The sequence below is a fragment of the Dendropsophus ebraccatus genome, chromosome 3 (assembly GCF_027789765.1).
Source record: "Dendropsophus ebraccatus isolate aDenEbr1 chromosome 3, aDenEbr1.pat, whole genome shotgun sequence".
Taxonomy (NCBI): Eukaryota; Metazoa; Chordata; class Amphibia; order Anura; family Hylidae; genus Dendropsophus; species Dendropsophus ebraccatus.
Window position 1 is genome coordinate 63,332,607 of NC_091456.1, and position 21,271 is coordinate 63,353,877.

General features: G+C 41.1%; 1 protein-coding gene across 1 annotated transcript in view; it reads right to left on the reverse strand.

Moving 5' to 3' along the window:
* PUM3 (pumilio RNA binding family member 3) overlaps window positions 1-20,118 on the reverse strand; it is a 59,579-nt gene extending 39,461 nt beyond the window's left edge. The window contains exons 1-8 of the mRNA XM_069964276.1: window positions 19,995-20,118; window positions 17,812-17,907; window positions 15,828-16,028; window positions 11,555-11,690; window positions 8,078-8,153; window positions 4,725-4,818; window positions 2,947-3,013; window positions 1,778-1,952 (exon numbers count right to left, since the gene is read on the reverse strand). Of these exons, the coding sequence (XP_069820377.1) occupies window positions 1,778-1,952; window positions 2,947-3,013; window positions 4,725-4,818; window positions 8,078-8,153; window positions 11,555-11,690; window positions 15,828-16,028; window positions 17,812-17,896 (834 nt within the window). The 5' untranslated portion in view covers window positions 17,897-17,907; window positions 19,995-20,118. The remainder of the gene's footprint in view (window positions 1-1,777; window positions 1,953-2,946; window positions 3,014-4,724; window positions 4,819-8,077; window positions 8,154-11,554; window positions 11,691-15,827; window positions 16,029-17,811; window positions 17,908-19,994) is intronic.
* Window positions 20,119-21,271: the final 1,153 nt, after the last annotated feature.

A 21,271-nucleotide genomic window follows, 5' to 3' on the forward strand; every position in this document is an offset into this window, starting at 1 on the left:
TTCAATCATCTGCCCCCATTCCCTTTCTTTTCCTCCCTCAACCCCTCACCAGGAAGTGAATTAAACCCATTCTTACCTAATAACTGTTGACCCCAGGCTGCTCTGTGGCAGCCATTTTGTGACAATGACATCATCAAGAGGGAAACTGATCTAAGCCCTGTTAGCCAGCCTCCCTTTGTCAGATGACTCAGGTTGCTCAGCTCTAATTGGCTGAACAAGCTGTAAGCCATCTAACAGTTTTACAGAGTCAGGGTGCCTTCACACCTACCGTATCGAAGTAGAAAATCCGCTGCGGATCCGCAGCAGATTTAACTAAATGAATGAACACAGCATTAAATACGCACTGTCAAATCCGTTGCAGATCCGCAGCAGATTTGTAAGTGCAGATTTAGTGCTGTGTTCATTCATTTAGTTAAATCCGCTGCGGATCTGCTGCGGATCCGCAGCGGATTTTCTACTGCGATACGGTAGGTGTGAAGGCACCCTCAGTTAGACATCACAGGAGACAAAGTGCATCATGGGAAAGCCCAAATCGGGTAGTAAAGAAAAAATTAATCCACAAACTGGAGCTTCAAGGACCTGCAAACAGCGGGAAATTTATGTTCAATCTGTTTTTATTAAAGGGTTCACAGCTAGCAAATATGGAACATTCCAAAATATAGCGCAGAGAATAAAAATAAAAAAAAAAAGGACCAACCAGGATAGTCTATCAGAAAAATGCAGATAAAATGATCACATGTTTTATCCATACATAAGCTGTCTCATAGAATATTGAACCCAAGTTTTTGTAAAAAATAGCAATCATAAACAAGACAACTATAAACTCTCAGCTGACAGATAACATGACATATGCTGGCGCTCAACTGGTGCACTATCACGAATGTAGGCTGAGAAACAAGAAGAGTAGAAAAGACAAACAAGACAACACACACTAGGTGGGGGAGGGAGAATCGGGGGAGAAAGGGGAAGAAAAACAAAACAGCTCCGCTCAGTGAACCGAACCACCATCGCAATTTAGGAAACCCTCGGAGTCCATGAACGTCCGCCAAGGTAGCCAAATCAGCCAATTTGACCCATCGTTTGATCGTGTCGCTCTTAGACCAATCTAACACCCTTACCAAAGTCGCAGCAGCGTGATAAATTTTTAGATCAGGTAAGCCAGTCCCACCTCTGTTCCTGTGTTTAGTAAGCGTGGAAAATCTTATCCGCGGCCGGCATGAGTTCCACACAAATTTGGATATAGCTCGTTGCAGAGCTCTAAAAAAAACTAGGAGACACACTAATAGGGACCGTCTGGAAGAGGTAGAGAAGTTTTGGCAATATGTCCATCTTTATAACATGTATGCGCCCCAAACCACGAGGTCGGTTTATGCATATAGTGTTGCAGCTCAGACAGGATACGCTGTTGCATGGGCAAATAATTTAGTGAATAAAGACGGTGCAGCACGGACGGGACCTGGATACCCAGATAGGTAATACTTTCTGACTGCCAGCGGAATGAGAAAGCATGTTGCAATGCGGCAGCTTCCGCGGATGGCAACGAGACATTTAAGACCTCCGACTTGGACATGTTCACTTTAAAGTTACTCAGTGATCCAAATCTATCAAATAACAGCAGGAAATTTAAACAGAGACAGACTCAGGAGGGATGGTAAATGTAAAAACTATGTTAAGGATGGTAAGTGTAAAAACCATTTTTTTGTTGTTTTTATCAGCACCGGAGTACCCCTTTAAGGAAGATCCTAAATCCCATAGACTAGATGTGTACTCCATTTACCTTGTAAAAGCGAAATGTGTTTCCATACAGTTCTTCACACAACATGTTCCTCTGTTCTAAAATGGCTTTGTGGTTATACGCATACTCAACAATATATGAAGCCTCGGAATGCCGTAAAAGTTTCTTCACTTGTCCTTTAAAACTTTTTATTATTTCTGCAATTTGTGGTTTTGACCTGTTAATATAGTGGAATGATACCTGTTAATTATAGCCTGGATACAAAGAACACAATTACAAGTGTATTTTCCATCACAAAACATGTAACATGTAGAAATGTATATTTATATGTAATATGAAATAAAGAAAAAGCACACTGGTATGGGAATCAAACTTATAGGCATATAGGACACGTAGCAAATATACCAAATTCACATACTGTATATCATAAAGTTTAACAAACTGATCTAGAATACTAATGGATTCACTGTTAGATCTGTTTTGTTCTTATCTTTGCTCTACATAATTTACAATGAAGAGAGATGAGCGTGACTCGAAAATGCAAGAGTTCGATCGCTCAGCATTTGATTACAGGTGGCTAAAGAAGTTGGATACAGCTCTAGGGAGTCCAGGAAAACATTGATACAGCAATAGGCCATAGGCTGTTTCCATGTTTTCCCAGACTCCTTAGGGCTGCATCCAATGTCTTCAGCCACCCACACTCAAATGCTGAGCGATCGAACTCTAGCATGCTCAAGTTGCCTCATCTCTAATAATGAACAAAATGAATAAAAGACACATATCCACAATCAACTATGAGCAGTGGGAAGACGTGGATGAAGGTAAGAAGTACGGGCCAGCTGAAGAGCATTATTCCCCTCAAAGAAATATCAGGCATGAGCCAATCTGTCCTCAAAGAGAAAGCTCCTTCCCTCTGGATCCCTTTCTGGAGATCAGACTGGATTGGCTTTCAAACAATTCTATATTTCTAGATTCCCATTAAAGTTATTTGGTTCTAAGAACTTGTCTAAGCCTGTTCTGAAGCTCTCCACTGTTTTTGCTGGGACCAGCTCCTGGTCCACTGATTCACTGGTTAAGGTGGCTTGTCATTTATGGAGATTGAACCTTCTTTTCTTAAAGTGGAGGGAGTGCCCCCTTGATCTTTCATTGGGTTTTATGATTTACAATATCAAAAAGAGTGATTTATAAAGCTACGTATAACAAGAACTTACCCATACATAAGGAACTTCCTCACAATATTTCGGGCATATTTAGACTTGCTCAAGTCCACTATGTGTTCTGTTGGAAACATAAGAGATTTATAATGATTATTAATGCAGTGTTGTGTATTCATAGTAACGTCAACTTTGAGCAATTAGATGGGCACGGTCACTTTTGACATATTGTAGGGGTTGGTTGGGCTCCAGATATGCAGACCCTGTCTGACTGTTAAAACGATCTGGGAGAAGTGGCTGCTAGGCATGCTCTTCCAGCTCCGTGGCATGTGACCAAGTTGGTCCCATAGACTTACATTGAGAGTCTGTATCAGTTTAGAGCAGCAAAAGGGAAGCGCTCAGTCACACTCATTCTATTAAACAGTCAGGGTTTGAATACTCAGACTCCGTCCATTCAAAAGTTTAGACATGCCTCTACAGCACTTACATTTTTTTTTTAAGTGACAGGTACATTACTCTTTCATACATCAATAACTCTAGTAAAGCCAAATATCAAAGAGTAATTTTCTGTATAGGTTCCCACACAGTTGCGTTAAACCATAGATTCATAGATATCTGAAAGTATGACTTTGGGGTTGGTGTGGGTGCCTTCTCTCCATCTTTTTTGGTGGCAGGAGAGTTTCCTTTAGGGTCTTTTGAGTGTGACTATTTTAATGTTTATGTTCCTTAACTTGGAAGTTAAAGGGGAAGTCCGGGTAAAATAATTTTAAGAGATGTTATTGTCCAACAAAAGTTCTGAAAATTACTAATAGACACTAATAATGGGAGATGCACCTATAGTGCATTTTCTCTGCACTTACTACAGCATGACGTGTTCAGGTCTCTGTAAAGTTGGTGATGTCACGTCACATAAACTGCCGGCTCCTGCTGCAGCGGGTGGACAGACTGGAGCAGCAGAAATCAGCAGTTTATGTGACATGACATCACCAACTTTACAGAGACCTGAACACGCCGTGCTGTAGTAAGTGCAGGGAAAATGCACTATAGGTGCGTTTCCCATAATAAGTGTCTATTAGTAATTTTCATAACTTTTGTTTGGCAATAACATATCTTAAAATTATTTTGCCCAGACTTCCCCTTTAAGCAAAAGGTGCAACTCATGGAGATAAACTGTTGACGCAATTGAGATTACAGTCTATGGGAGTAACTGTGTAGAACAGGCACTGGAGCCCAGTCACCTTCCTCCACAACAACTAGGCCCAATGACGCTGTGGGAGGGTGTCATTTTAGAGACAGATGCGGATCCCATGTCTATCAGACATATATGGCATATAAAAGTTTGAGATGGAAAAAAAACCTGTCAAGTCATCTGCTCAAAATTTGCCCCCCATTGGCAACATCACTTTTGACATGGAAAACATTTTGATTGGTCAGTTTGGGGTGTTCAGGACCCCATTGATCTTTAGATAGAGTTGGCTTGGCTAAGCAATTCACTCCTGGACTTGCTGCCTTTCCCATCTCGCTGAAGGAGATTGTCTCTATAGTACGTCTATGGAGCCTGTCTACTGTAGCCAGATAGATCACAGAGTTGGGAAAAGAAGAGCTTATCCAAGAGCTTCTCCTTGCTTAGATAAAGCTGAGCTGGCATCTAATTATTAGTGGGGGTCTGAACACCCAGACTGTGACCAATAAAAAAACATGTCTTTTTTTATGTGACAGGTATACTTTCAGCTATACATAGGTCATTTGCTGTGCCTTGCCAATAAAACAATACAAGACATCACAATGAACAGACAGCATGCATAACTATACAAAATAACTATACAAAATAATACCTTTAAGTTCTTCAAAAATTGCATTCCTCTGTTTCTCGTTTGCATGTTTTATGTAACACTGGATCACTCTTGTAGTGTCATGGGCAAATGCAATCTGTTAGGCACAATACAGATGGTTAAAATAAATAGCGCAATCAGTACAATAACTAAAAATGGCAGCTATGGCAAGAGACAAAAAGAGAATAATATTTTACCCAAAATAAAAAATGCTAGTACAGGAACCTTAGTCCCTGACTCTTAGATACAGTCATAGCTGGATTAAAATGTGTTGTTTTTTTAATCAAAACAAGAGCACAACCCCATATTTAACCCTTTCAGGACCAGGCCCAAAATGACCCAGTGGACCGTGCAAATTTTAATCTTAGTGTTTTCGTTTTTCCCTCCTCCCCTTCTAAGAGCTCTAGCACTTTCATTTTTTTTATCTACAAGGCCATGTAATGGCTTATTTGTTACAGGAATAGTTGTCCTATGTAATGGCGTCTTTCATTCTACCATAACATGTATGATGGAATTCCAAATATATTATTTATGAAGATATAAACTGGTGAAATCGCAAAAAAGAATGCAATATGGTAACGTTTGGGGGGTTCCTGTGTCTACCTAATGCACTATATGGTAAAAGCGACATGATACCATTATTCTATAGGTCAGTCTGAACACAACCATATGCAGGTTACACAGATTCTGTAATGTTATATATTTTTTTTTAATGAAATCCTTTTTTTTGGCAATTAATTATAAATACAATGGCCCTATTGTGACGCTTATAACGGTTTTATTTTTTCACCTACGGGGCTGTATGGGGTGTAATTTTTTCCGCCATGATCTCTAGTTTTTATTAATACCATATTTGTGAAGATCGGACGTTTTGATCATTTTTATTATTATTTTTTTTATATATAATGTAACATAAAATCGGTAATCTGCGCACTTTTTTCCCTCTTTTCGTGTACGCTGTTTATCGTTCGCAATGACGCTTGTTATATTTTAATAGATCGGACAATTACGCACGCTACGGTATATTATATGTTTATTTGTTTATTTATTTTTATATGTTTTATTTATATAATGGGAAAGGGGGGTGATTTCAACTTTTATTGGGGGATGGGTTTTGGGGTAGTGTGTTAGTGTTTTTAACTTTTTTTTTTTTTTTACACATTTGAAGTCTCTTTGGGGGACTTGTACATACAGTACTTTGATTTCTACACTGATGATTGCTATGCCATAGGCATAGCATTGATCAGTGTTATCGGCGATCTGCTCAGTGAGCCTGCCTGTGCAGGCTCAGTGTAGCAGATCGCCGATCGGACCGCACGGAGGAAGGTGAGAGACCTCCGGCAGTCCGTTTTACCGATCGGGACCCCCGCAGTCACACTGCGGGGGTCCCGATCGGTAAGTGACAGGGGACTCCCCCTGTCACTTACACTTAAACGCCACGGTCGCGCCACGATCGCGGTGTTTAAGGAGTTAATGGCACGCGGCAGAGCGATCGCTGCAGCGTGTCATTACCGGTGAGGTCCCGGCTGCTCACTGCAGCCGGCCCCCATCTGCTGTGAAGCGCGCTCCGCTCCGGAGCGCGCTTCATGGCGGGAGAAACACCCAGGGCGTACAGTTACGCCCTAGGTCGTCTGGAGACAGACTTCCATGGCGTAACTATATGCCCTGGGTCGTCTAAGGGTTAAAAGGGTATGCCTGGACATTGTTTGCTTACAACTTGTTCAAAGTTACCAGTAGCTTTCTGTGAGTTACTGGAGGGGTGACAGATTCACATTAAAACCAAATCGAATGTTTTACAGGGTTAAAACCTCCCAGTAGGCTCTTGTACTTTTAGATCTTCTGTATGAAATTATCTGCCACCTAGTGGTGAAAAGTGAACACTACATGGAAGATGTTTATTTCTCAGTAGCAGATGGCATTATGTATTGAAGTCGGATCAAAAGAGATGGAGGGAGAGGGTTACAGTTCCAGCGATTCTATATTACTGTTGGCTGGAGTAAGTAATTTCCTAGTAACCACGAAAGCCATTACAGAAGGTGTGTGCGTGTGTGAGAGAGAATGTATACATGTGGGCAACTGTGTCAGATTGTGTATGTGTTTCTTTTCTATATGTGTGCAATATGCAAATGTGTTCAAGAAAACATACTCCCCTATCTTACCCACTGTGACGTCATCTGGTACTCCCCAGCTCTGTCTACTTTCTTCTTTTAAGACTAGCTCTTCACTGCAGGGAACACCCACTCAACCAATCACAGAGTAAGGTGGAAAGCCGCAGCAGTCAGTGTCCGGCTGAATAGGCCATCACTGCAGTGGAGAGCTCATCTTAAAAGTAGGAAGCAGCCAAATCTGCAGGGTGTCAGCAGACGACATTTCCACTTACAGATTCCTACAAAGTACAGTGGATATCAAAAGTCGACACAACCCATGTTAAAATTACAGGTTTTTGTCATGGAAAATATGGTCTACAGGTGGCTCCCAAACTCCTGGTTGTGAAACAATGATGTCCAGAAAACGTCATGGGAAACTGACAACATGGATATGCATATACACATGCTGCAAGTTTACCATTGCAGATCACATGAGCAGTACATACTTACCAGCCATGCTGCTCTGTGATACAGCGTGCAAATAAAAAAAAAATTATTTTTCCCGAGGCTGACAGCGCAGAGTAATGTCTGTGACACTGTCAGTGCCCGCCCCTCACAGGCTCAACCTGGCCGCTCTCCATCTGAAGCTTCGGCTTCAGTCCCACCTGCCTCCTCAGGCTGGCAACTGGCGGCTTAAAGCTGCAGCCCTCGGATGAAGAGCGGGCTTAACCTGTACGGGATGAGCTCTGACAATGTCACAGACACTCCTCTGTGACACTGTAAGCCTGGGGAAAATATATGTTTTTTAGTCCCACACCGTATCACAGAGCAGCATGGATAGGAAGTATGTACCGCTCATGTAATCGGCAATGGGAAACTGGCAGCATGGATATACAATATATGCTCTATCACACACCTCTGTGACACTGTAATCCCTACCATTCTACAGAAATTATGTGGCAATTATAATTGAAAGCCTATTGAGTAGAAAGTAACAATCAAACCCTTCAGATGCGTGAGGTATAATAAAGCTTTCATTACACGCCCTGGGCTTACCTTCACATACACTACAAAATAGGCTCATGTAACTGGAATGTATATTGATCTGTTACTTAACCTAATTACACTGACTTATGTCTCCTGCAATCAAAGCTGCTCTCATTGATTTCATCCTAAGTAAAAGCAATTAAATCCTGAGCACAGAGCGTGTAATCATCATATTATATGCCCCCACCCCGGCTGTGGAGCCATCTGATCAGCGTCACTTACACTTTTCACGTTTCCTTGAAGCAGCTTCTCTAGTTCTTTTACCAGTTTGGATCTCTTTGAGGCATCACAGTCTTTTCTAGACACAAAAACAAGAAAAAGAGGTAGTGGAGCTTTATTTTACTGTTAAGCACTGAAACAAGTGCAATATTACAATAAAACACATGGTGCATCAGGTGTCAACCTTGTCCGACACTGACAAGCTGGAAAACACATTCTTGGTGCAAACATCTGCCAAAACCATGAAATACATTGCCAGAATTAATAATCTTTGTATAGTAGACCTCAGGAGTGTCTCAGGAGACTAAAGATAAATATTCTTGATAATAATTCTGATAATTATGGTTTTTAAAGGTTGTGACTGAAGATTTGCACCAAAACTGTTTCCCTTTAACTTCTGGCAACAGCACCTGGTCGTATGTTTTTTTCTCTTACAACAACTGATACAAATGTAAACTTCAGTAACCAGGTAAACCAGCAGACACTAATATTAAGGCCTCTTTTACACATCAGTATTACACCTATTCGTTTCAATAGGCCCTTTTACACATCTGTAGTTGCTACAGATGTGTAAAAGAGCCGTGATCCAGACCGCGAAGAATACTGGCATGTTGTTATACAGGCCATAATTGCGGCAAGGGTCACGCACTACAATCAATGGGTCTATGCAGATGGGGACAGATACACATCTGAATCCAGTCCGTAGTTGCGGGTCCGCAACTACAGACAGTATCACTGATTTATAACTGTTTATAATTCACTGTTTATAATACATGTATGTTACATGTACGTTGTGTAATTATTTTTAGCTTCATTAGAAAGACCTAAGTATTTAAATCATGTATATTCAGTTTTCTCTTTTGTGCCCTGTGACTGTCAAGCAGGCAGCTGAAGTCGTGAAAAGAAGGGATTGGGAGACATCAGAATGGCAGCTGCAGGAAATTGAGGAAGGGGAGTAGTTTCTTTTTTATGTTTACCATGCCCACCACTGAAACACAGTATAAGCAAAAAGACAAAAAAAAAAAAAAAACGAAAACAGGGAACTTCAAGCCGCACCCTCATAATACTCATGATGGTCAGCCATGGAAAAGCAAGGCTAAAAATCTGAATAGCTTTTTAATTCATCCTTAGGGTACGTTCACACTTACCGGATCCGCAGCGTATTTTCTGCTGTGGATCCGCAGCAGATTTCATTTAAATAACTGAACACAGCATCAAATCTGCAGCAGATCTGCTGCGGATCCTGTAGGTGTGAACGCACCCTTACTCTTATAAACTGGTCAATAGGACCTATGTAATCCAAAATTGTAACATTTTCAAAAAATCATAGCAACATGCCATAAGTGTGGGTCCGGCTGCTGAGAACCCCACTGATCACTAGAACGAAGGGGCAAGCCCTCACCTGCGCTGCAGGAAGGTGAATTCTGTAGACTGCCCGTATTAGCAGCGTACAGAATTCACCTCCCCGGGGGGGTGGGGGGGGTGGGGGTTGGGGGGCGAGATGACACGTCACAAGTTTTTGAACTTTAGTCCCTATTGGCAAAAAAAATGTTACAGGTTTTAGGTGACAAACTGTTTATTTTGTTTTAAAACTAATAAACAAAAACAAAAAAACAAGCAATACCACCATAATCATAACCCACAAAAAAAAAAAAAAAAAAAATGTATACACCCAGTGAGTACTAAAAAAAAAAAAAAAAAAAAAAAGATATTATTGCCCTTTATTCAATAAATCATAAACATCCCAAAATTTGCCAGAAAATTGTTATCACATACGAAATAAGGCTACGTTCACACAGAGCAAAAGGGGCGGATTACGCGAGGAAATATTTCCGCCTGAAATCAACGGACGCTGAATTCCGAGCAGAATATAAGCAGTATGTAAGCAGAATCCCTGCGTATTCCGCTAGGAAAGTGTTCAGCTCGTAATCAGCTCTTGACAAATTCAGCGCGGAATACTCGAGGAATCCGTGCTGAATCCGCATGCATTCAGCGCTGAAATTCAGCGAGTATTTGGCGAGTAAACTAGACTATACCAGAATATATACTAGAATCCTCCTCCCCCCTTTTTTCCCCATTTCCGTGCTGATTCAGCGCGTAATTTCCGCTTGTATTGCGCTTGTATTCCGCGCTGAATACGCACGTATTCCGCGCTGAAACAGAAAATCAGAGCCCCATTGATCTGTATAGGCTTCCGCTAGCGGAAGAATGAACATGTTCATTCTTCTGGCGGAAAGCGGATTAGTTCAGTGCGGAAATTCCACCGTGTGAACTGCAGAACAGAATTTCCATTCAACACAATGGAAATTAGCTCTGCACCTATTTTAATGGCTGAAATTTCAGCGCTGATTCAGCGCAGAAATTCAGCTGCTTTTGCTCTGTGTGAACGAGCCCTAAGCCCTCATATATCCCTAGAATAGGGCTTCAATAGTAGAATGTGGGAGCACTAAAGCAGAACAGCTGTTTGAGTGGGCATGGGTGAGTACTGCAGAATTTCCATTGCTTACATGGATTTGATCCTGGTTTGTACATTGAATAAAATAAAATCAGGACCGCGTTTGCAAATTGCAGTCACTTGATAAAAAACTGCCTACCCCTCTACTATGATCATTAGGGGAACAAGGGATATGAACTGTTGTGGTCAGAGCCCCCACAATAAGTGACAACCTTTCCTCTATACGCCTTACATTCACCCAGCGATCTGGTGGGGTTTCCCTCCGGAGCAGGATAAAAGTGCCAGAGGGAAATGGATCTTTGAACTGATCCCATTAATTTAAATTAGACAGTTTAAAGCATCCATCACGTTAACAGTGCCACCAGATTGCCAGAAATGCTATACGTCAGAACACTGCTTGCAGCATTCTGTCGTCAAGCCTTGATGTTTAATGTAAAAAAAAAAAAGGATAGGACAACCAATGCATTTCTGCCATCAGTTGTCACAAAAAAGGATGCCGGACCACTGGATATAGGTAAACGCCGCCTTAGAGCTCACAATTCCTCTTTGTGAATGGGAAATGCAGACTTTAGATACAATGTAATAAGGCATGTACTAGATCCCATATTAGGGTTTGTGCAGACTACAGAATTTAGGCGGAAATTGCAAGCAGTGTCTGCGCGGCGGTCTCTGCTTCAAGTTCTGCCTGTCCCATAGACTCAATGATACTCTGAAGCTCAATCCACTATCTGCCCAAAGAATTGACAATTCTTTGGGCGGATGGTGAATTAAGCCCCAAAATATGATTGAGTCTATGGGACAGGCGGAATTTAAAGCAGAGACTGCCATGCGCACACTGCTTGCAATTTCCGCCCAAATTCCGTAGTGTGCACAAACCCTTACCCTCATATACCATAGCAGACCAGCCAGATCTGCCTTAAAGGCATCTTGCTTTACGCTTACATTCTATGTACATCCTAATAAAAGCTTCAGTTCTTGACACTGATCACTGTACTTTAACTGGAAGCACTGTCTTAGACACGTACCTTCTGATTTTCTCCCAGACCTGCTTGGACTTGGACATGATATCATAGTTACTTTTGTCATTAATCTGTCTTGCCTGTTTTAACTCCTTTTTCTTCTTTTTGAAGTCATCCCACTTTGGTTTCTTGGCCTCAGAGCCTGTGACAGGAGAAAGCAAGTGAATTAAGTGGTCAGTAATTTCTAACCCACCAGCCAATGCCAATATGTTTTAGTCATACAAAAGGAGAATGTGTCCTTTGCTTGTAGTAATTGGGCTGGATTCTATATTACATATCACCAGTATTATCTCAGCCATTGCAGAAGCATCTCTTCAGATCATCAGCACTCAATCTAGCCAACAGAGTCTTGGCAAAATGTGAACGTAATCTGTACACGCCCAGTCTAAATGCCTAAAGCATTAAAACGATGACCTAAAAGTGCGGAATCTATGCAAAGCTACCAATCAATACTGTGCCACATATAAAAAGAGTCTCTAGCAGGGTGGTGCACAGTCCCAGTACAACCTGCATGTCTATCAATATGAAGTATAAAGGTGCTGGAGTGCCGTATTAGTACGTAAAATACTGTTTACAATTCCTTATCTTTTTAAAATAGAAGAGAGGTAGACTCCCGTTTCAGTTGCTGAAGTTTATCAGTTTTATTTCAGGAGTATTCGCATGATGAATTCATACCGGTAGCTTGTGGGCTCTCTCGGGTGTGCATAGAACGGAGTGGACGTTCCTTACTGCCGTGACGTTTTCGGGGCAGACCCCTTACTCATGCGTGCTGGCTAGTGGGACGTGCTCCTTCTTATTCACTTTAGCCCGACCCCTTACATGTCGTCATTCAGATTATAATACAATATAAGTTATCCAATAATACAGTACTATATTGCATACACGTAATGCTTAATATAAATTCATTCAGTTATATGTAAACAATAACCCTTTTTATAATGCATTGGCCAAGCCTAAGATATAAAAAGTAAGCCGGGACTCGATCTTCATGTGTGTTACAGGAAAGATTTAAAGCTGCATATTTCATTTAAGCCTTGCGGTTCAAGGCTATTTAGTGTTTTAATCCAATAACATTCTCGCTGTAACAACTTTTTCCTCACTTCTGTCCGTGTGCCAATCGTATTAATCTGTTCCAAAATCACCCATTTTAACTCATATACATGATGTCCCATTAGTTTAAAATGCCGAGCTACTGTTGTTTCTCCGTATGTTTTTTCATCTTCTTTAATATCTTTTTTTGCATATTTCCTTATTAATGCTCTATGTTCATTTAGTCTAAGTGCCGCAGGGGCATTTAGTAAAGTGCCGCAGGGGCACTTTAACATGTATATGACGTTCTGACTATTGCATGTATGATATCTCTTGTGTGGAATTGTATGTCCTCTTGTGGGGTGTTGTAAATTTTTTCCCCTTTATGATAGCAGAGCAATTTTGGCAATTTAGGCATGCAAATGTGCCTTTTTCCGGGTACGTAGAAATCTCTGTGTGCTGACCTGTTTTTTCCTTATGTCACCCCTCACTATGTAATTAGCTATAGTTCTACCTTTCTTCAAGGCGAATGTGGTTGGCTCCTTAAAAATCTTTCCAAACTTGGGATCTTTTTGTAACAGTCCCCAATATTTTGTAACAGTTCTCTTGACAAGGTTAGTGTGACAGTCATATTTTGTGACAAAAATCAATCTATCCCCAGTTTTTTGTCTCTTCTGTGTGGGTTCCTGTTGTATCCGTTTAATTTGTTTATAATTATATCCTCTTTGTATAAATTTCTGTATCATCCTATCCTTGTTATTTTGTTTTTCTTTATCTTCACTAACTATTCTCTCTACTCTTCTTAGTTGACTTTTAACTATGCTTCTAAATACTTGTGGTGGGTGATGGCTCTGTTTATGTAAATAGTTATTTCTACTGTGGCAAACATCTTCATGGAAATTTTTGAGAGAATGCACGTCATGAGTCACCCCGGCATGGACACGTCGTTCACCTGGTTTAGATATGTGGACGACGTGTTCATGCTGTGGTATGACTCAGAGGATAGTTTATTACAGTTTATACAAGAATTAAATCAATGTCACAATACTATTAAATTTACTATGGAATACCATCCCACTACTATACATTACTTAGATGTACAAATAACGATTCATGAAGGGAAACTACACACTACACTCTACACCAAGTCAACAGATAGAACTAACTATTTACATAAACAGAGCCATCACCCACCACAAGTATTTAGAAGCATAGTTAAAAGTCAACTAAGAAGAGTAGAGAGAATAGTTAGTGAAGATAAAGAAAAACAAAATAACAAGGATAGGATGATACAGAAATTTATACAAAGAGGATATAATTATAAACAAATTAAACGGATACAACAGGAACCCACACAGGAGAGACAAAAAACTGGGGATAGATTGATTTTTGTCACAAAATATGACTGTCACACTAACCTTGTCAAGAGAACTGTTACAAAATATTGGGGACTGTTACAAAAAGATCCAAAGTTGGAAAGATTTTTAAGGAGCCACCCACATTCACCTTGAAGAAAGGTAGAACTATAGCTAATTACATAGTGAGGGGTGACATAAGGAAAAAACAGGTCAGCACACAGAGATTTCTACGTACCGGAAAAAAGGCACATTTGCATGCCTAAATTGCCAAAATTGCTCTGCTATCATAAAGGGGGAAAATTTACAACACCCCACAAGAGGACATACAATTCCACACAAGGGATATCATACATGCAATAGTCAGAACGTCATATACATGTTAAAGTGCCCCTGCGGTAAATGTTATGTAGGTCAAACGAGTAGACAAATTAAAATTAGACTAAATGAACATAGAGCATTAATAAGGAAATATGCAAAAAAAAGATATAAAAGAAGATGAAAAAACATACGGAGAAACAACAGTAGCTTGGCATTTTAAACTAATGGGACATCATGTATATAAGTTAAAATGGGTGATTTTGGAACAGATTAATACGATTGGCACACAGACAGAAGTGAGGAAAAAGTTGTTACAGCGAGAATGTTATTGGATTAAAACACTAAATAGCCTTGAACCGCAAGGCTTAAATGAAATATGCAGCTTCAAATCTTTCCTGTAACACACATGAAGATCGAGTCCCGGCTTATTTTTTATATCTTAGGCTTGGCCAATGCATTATAAAAAGGGTTATTGTTTACATATAACTGAATGAATTTATATTAAGCATTACGTGTATGCAATATAGTACTGTATTATTGGATAACTTATATTGTATTATAGTCTGAATGACGACATGTAAGGGGTCGGGCTAAAGTGAATAAGAAGGAGCACGTCCCACTAGCCAGCACGCATGACTAAGGGGTCCGCCCCGAAAACGTCGCGTCACGGCAGTAAGGAACGCCCACTCCGTTCTATGCACACCCGAGAGAGCCCACAAGCTACCGGTATGAATTCATCATGCGAATACTCCTGAAATAAAACTGATTAACTTCAGCAACTGAAACGCGAGTCTACCTCTCTTCTATTTTGAAAAGATAAGGAATTGTAAACAGTATTTTACGTACTAATACGGCACTCCAGCACCTTTATACTTCATATTGATGCACATGCACGGGCTAGTGGCAGCCTGGGAGACAGAGTGCACATCACCTGTGCTGTTGATTGAGATGCACATGGGATAGAGGACTTAGTACACACAGACATTTTTGCATTTTGATACAACCTGCATGTCTACCTACTGACAGCTGTGGGAGAAAGAATAAGCCAAGAACGATGGGCAGGAGAGAACTCATTCAGTAAAGAAGTACATTTCAGCAAGGGAACACCTGATGATGCTTTAGGCCATGCTATACGCCATTTCAGCAAACTCTGTTTTACATGTAGAATATGCTGCAGATTTTGCACTATGCACTACAAAGGGTGAAATCATGACAAGGCTATAGCCACACAATGCTTGTGTTGCAGCCATCAGATGCCTGCAAAACGACATTGTGTGAACATGGCCTAAAACTCAGTTGAACTGTTCCAGAGATTTGACAATTCCAAATAGATTTTTTTGCTACATGTTGATGAGGTTTTTGAAGTCCCTGCCATACATCTTGTGCTGTAAGTTTCTGTGGATCTGTACCGAACATGCTCAACAATTCTGTACTGTTTAAATTTGTAGGTTTATACAAACAATAGGCTGGCACACTGCATTAGCCAGAGGAGAAACCCATTAATCTGTACAAGTAAATGTTTGCTTAAAAAAAAAATATATAAATAAAAATGAGGTAAATTCTGAGTAACGCACCACTTTCTTCATCCACTCCTTGTCGTTTTCTCTTGTTTGTGAAGGTATCACCCTGTTTTCTGTTTTTTGCTGCAAACTGTTTTACACCAGCTTTGCCTCCTCCATGGTCAGGCTTTTTCTTTCCCTTCTCAAACTTCATAGGTTTGCGCTTCCCCTTTGGGTTCTGTTCTGTGTTTTTTCCATGTTTTTGGGAACCAGGCGCTAGCGAGAGAAAGCAAACAATTATTATTTTTTACAAATATTGAAAAAAGGGGGTGATGAAGAATGTGTCCCGCTGGTAGTACACTGCAATGTACACAGCTATACCTTTTAGACAGGTTGCTCACATACATGAGGTGACATATGGATAAAATGAGATGTGAATGGACCCTGATCATTGTCTTTATACAGACAATAGCTAATAAGCAGATAGGCGCCACTAAATTTCTCAGATTACCATTCCTTTCAGTGGTGATAGTAAATACATGCTGTTTTGCATCAAGCATTACTCAGCCATAGATATATGTTCACACTTTGCAAACTTTGCTGAAATTTCTACAACTGAAAATCTCTTACTTCCATTCCGATGTAGTAATGTCATGTGGGAACATACCCAATCAGTTTCCATTGCAACCCTCAACAGGGCTCCCTAATATCATATAACACAGTGTAGCCACATTAAAGCGACTCTGTACCTACAATCTGCCCCCCCCCCCAAACTACGTGTACCTTTGGATAGCTGCTTTTAATCCAAAATCTGTGCTGGGGTCCGTTCGGCAGGAGATGCAGTTATTTTCCTATAAAACAACTTTTAAACTTGCAGCCCGTGCACAACAACAGGGGCTTAGAGCATCTGTGCCCTAACTTAGCACCACCCTTCCTTCATTAGAAATGCCACTGGAACATTTTCTTCTGTCTGAACATTGCACACGTGCCTTAAAGATCCAGCCCATGTTCAGTATTCACACAACTGAGGAATAGGAGACAATCTGCCTGGAGCATTCCTAATAATGAGGAGGGCGGGGAGGAGGGATGGAGAGGTTGTGCCAGCCTAATGCACACACATTCTAAGCCCCGACCTTTGGGCACGAGGCTGCCAGTTTAAAAGTTGTTGACAATAACTGCATCACCTGCTGAATGGACCCCAGGACAGATCTTGGATTAAAAGCAGCTATTCGAAGGTACAAGCGGTTTGGAGGGGTCAGATTGTGGGTACAGAGTCACTTTAAAGAAATATTAGCAAATTGCCTGAAGGGGTTGTTCTAACTCCCTGATGTAAACGATAAGTTTTGTCACTCCAAAGGAAGGGGTTAAGGGAACCAATGGCCCATTGGCTGTTTGTGGCCCTTGTGATCCTTCAATCTGTTCCCCAAAGGCAAATACTATAAGGCAGGCTCCCCAGCACCAGCCTTCATTCAGCACATAGGAGGGGTACACCACTCTCCTGTGCAAACGCTGACGCTGCTAGCTAGCCTATGCCTGCACAGCAGTGAGTGCAACCAACCGAGTGTGTCCAAAAGGTAAATCCATTATCAATATTGGCAGCTTTAGGTCAGCCTCACAAGGATTGCATTTTATTGCATGGTGTGAGTTGTAATCTATCAGGCCATCCAAAACAAAGGAGGTGGCGGGGGACTCTTAAGAAATGTGTGTGTGTGTGTATATATATATGTATGTATGTAAGTATATGTATATATATATTTACACACACACACACACACACACACACACACACACACACACACACACCCTGAAATTAGAAATGCATTTAAACCATGGAGTGGTACTCTCAGGGGCTGAAATAAAAGCTTACATTAGATTACATGAAGCTCTGTTTATATGTCTAGGATCAGCAGAAAAAAAATCCAGTAGTAATCACAATACAACCCAATAGCCAGACTAGATCAGATGACCATTCACAAGCACTGGTTATAACCCTCTTTAGACTGGTTTGGATCATAAACATGTTGTAACCCAGAAAGATTTTGATCAGAAATAGTTTTACCATTTTTCTTAAATGCGCCGCTCTTGGGTGATTTCTGCTGAGGCTTCTGTTTGGCTTTCATCTGTTTTTTACCTTTTGCTTCCATGATGAAAGGTCCTATCATAGAAGACAAATAAAAGACATTTAGAATCCAGATAAATATATGACACAGTAATCTAAAGTACTCATTCTCTTAGAGATGAGTGTAGCTTGAGCATGCTTAAATTGTGCCCATCCCTGGAGATTATAAACACAAGGCAATGCTTTACAAGTTCTTGTAAGGAGCTTTTACCATTTTATAGAGTGATAGTATATGACCAGGATATGGCTTTACTTTTCTGACCTACAGGACCCCACTTCTCCAAAAACTAGCTCTGGTATAGGCTGTGGCCACTCTGCTCTATATCTATGTATAGTAGTGTCTTCACAACCCACTATGTAAGGGATTGCAGTGTGGCCCCAGTCAAGCGAATAAGTCCACTTATAGGACAGCACCGAGAGAATTTCTTCAAATTAGAGTCACGCTCCTGAGACTACGAGCATGAATTGACACCTCTGGACCTTGTTCCATAGTATACATAGGACATTGTTGGGATCCCTGGTGCTAAGATGTCCCAATCAGGGTCGCTTCAGATATATGTACACAGTGTTTTGATCTGTATTTGGCCTAGTGGTTATACTTACCCTTTATGTAAATACTGTACATTTTGTGCACTATTTCTATCATTTGGTGATGATTATGTGACATGGTCCCCTATCAGCGTAGTGTACATCAATGTGAGGTTAGTGTAATATTTACAACCCACTTGCTCACAGCGTGCTACAGTGGCTTGAAGAAGGTCGGAGGCCCGATTGAAATGTCGCCAGTAGCCTTATACCCTTTTGATCTGGTTGGATTATGTTAACTGAAATACTGGAATTAATTCTTTACTTGCATGTCGCTTTGAGTGGCATGATTTCTAGATATACGTACAGTGGGGGTGAGGAACCCCTTATCACTAGCACCTCTCGATATGAAGGGGAGTGCGGTTCCTGCTATTTTGAAGTGAATAAGTCTGGTCTGGCCTCTGGAGATCCCCGGCCTATAAGAATGTCATATAGGGAGGTGAAAGCAGCAGTTTACCAGGGATTCAGGGGCCAGGCCTGCAGGGCTCAGCTGATCACTGCGGCAGCTGCAATATGAAGGTGCCGTCTCCAATAAGGCAAACTCTTAGTATATTAGTGTCATTCATGGTGCGTTTACATGGAACGATTATCGTGCGAATTTGCACGATAACGATGGAATTCGAACGATAATCGTACGTGTAAACGCAGCAAACGATCAAACGATGAACGAGAAATCGTTCATTTTGATCTTACAATATGTTCTCAAATCGTCATTCACAAATAATTCGCAGATCGTTCCGTGTAAACAGTCATTTGCCGATTTAACCAATGTGTGAGATAGGCTTAAGCGATCGCAAAACGATTTTCCGTACGATATATTGTACCGTGTAAACGCTGATCGTTATGAAAAAAAAAATTGTTACTCCAACATCGTTAATCGTACGATCGGGCCAATTATCATTTTGTGTAAACGCAGCATCACTCTTGTCAAAGTTTTGTGTGTTGTTAACAATAAACAGAGGAGAGTACAGCTCTATTCTTGGCATCAATAACATTACGGCCATGGCAGAAACCCGACAGTCCCCATTATAAGTAAATGGACTCAGTATACATAACCATCATGGCTTTAGCCGGCCACACAAATCAGATAGCTGTCCGCCAAGAAACCACGGCTTGTTCTGCTGGATACGTATACACATGTATTCCTGGCTGAGCCTGTACATGTTCTGAATAGGATCCCGCTCCCCCTGACATCCAGAGAGTCCGGTGGTCCCGTATACAGAGGGGCAGCGAGTCCTGATAGAATGTGCAGGTTCAGCAATACAAATCTAATGTGTATGGCTGACTGTAGCTATAGGCAGAATGCTGCCACAGTCATAGACTGCCCATATAGATACAGTGTATTCCTACAGCAGTATACAGCAGTGTCACGTGACATGAGATATACTATAACCAGTGTGAGGCCTGAGAGGACAGTACTGTGCTGCTATACATCCCCCTCTACCTATAGGAGCAGTATAGAGAGTATACACCCTTTACACACCCTGATATATACAGCCTGATGTCAGAACGGTTACTATAAAGACAACGCTACTTACCGTCACTGTACAGCGCTGGTCCCGTTCTAATTAGTACGATCTCTGTACCAACCTATACACACGTGTGACCAGGACCCAGAAGAAACCCAACAGCGCATGCGTAATGTGCGCGACTTACGTCTGCCGAAAATGTCGTCAAGAGAAGCCACAAACTGTTAACGCTGTAAATAAAGCTTGTTGAAACTGGAAGAAGGTGGCGCGGCCATATTGTTTGTGGGCTAAGTAATCCGCCCGAGGAATGTGTGACAGCGGTTAACACGTGACTCTGGACTCCTGTGTAGGTCTTTATTATTGTAATTTCTAAGTGAAATTGCTGTGTGCAAAATAAAGCAGCTTTTAATACACATTGTTGTAGATATATTCAACAGATCCTGTCCCGCGCATCAGAATGTGTGCTTGTGCTTTATACGGATTTTACGGCTTGCGTGCACTACTGCAGACATACTCTACGGGACTACATGGTGTTCTCTCTAGATGGGAGCTATGTAATAACCAGTGCTGCCAGCAGATGGCGGTGTTTCCTGTCTGTGAAGAAAAATTCCCCTATTACCTTGCCTGAAAGTCTGCTTAGGTAAAGATGAGTGTGCCCTCAAATGTGTGAGAGAAGTGTGTGGAAATGTGGCATCAGTCAGTGGGCTTCTACACTTCTGGGACACATAAAGGAAAGGTATACCTTCCTGTGTGGCCATAACCAACCATAAGAAGGGAATCTTTGTCTTTAACCCCTTAAGGACAGGGCCAATTTCTGCGTTTTTGTTTTTTCCTCCTTGTGCTTAAAAGGTCATAGCACTTGCATTTTTCCACCTAGAAACCCACATGAGCCCTTATTTTTTGCGTCACTAATTGTACTTTGCAATGACAGGCTGAATTTTTGCATAAAGTACACTGCGAAACCAGAAAAAAATTCAAAGTGTGGTGAAATTGAAAAAAAAAAAACGCATTTTGTTTATTTGGGGGAAATGTGTTTTTACGCCATTCGCCCTGGGGTAAAATTGACTAGTTATGCACGCTCCTCAAGTTGTTACGATTAAAACGATATGTAACATGTATAACTTATATTGTATCGGATGGCCTGTAAAAAATTCAAACCATTGTCAACAAATATACGTCACTTAAAATCGTTCCATTCCCAGGCTTATAGCGCTTTTATCCTTTGGTCTATGGGGCTGTGTGAGGTGTCATTCTTTGCGCCATGATGTGTTCTTTCTATCGGTACCTTGATTGCGCATATACGACTTTTTGATCGCTTTTTATTACAATTTTTCTGGATTTGATGG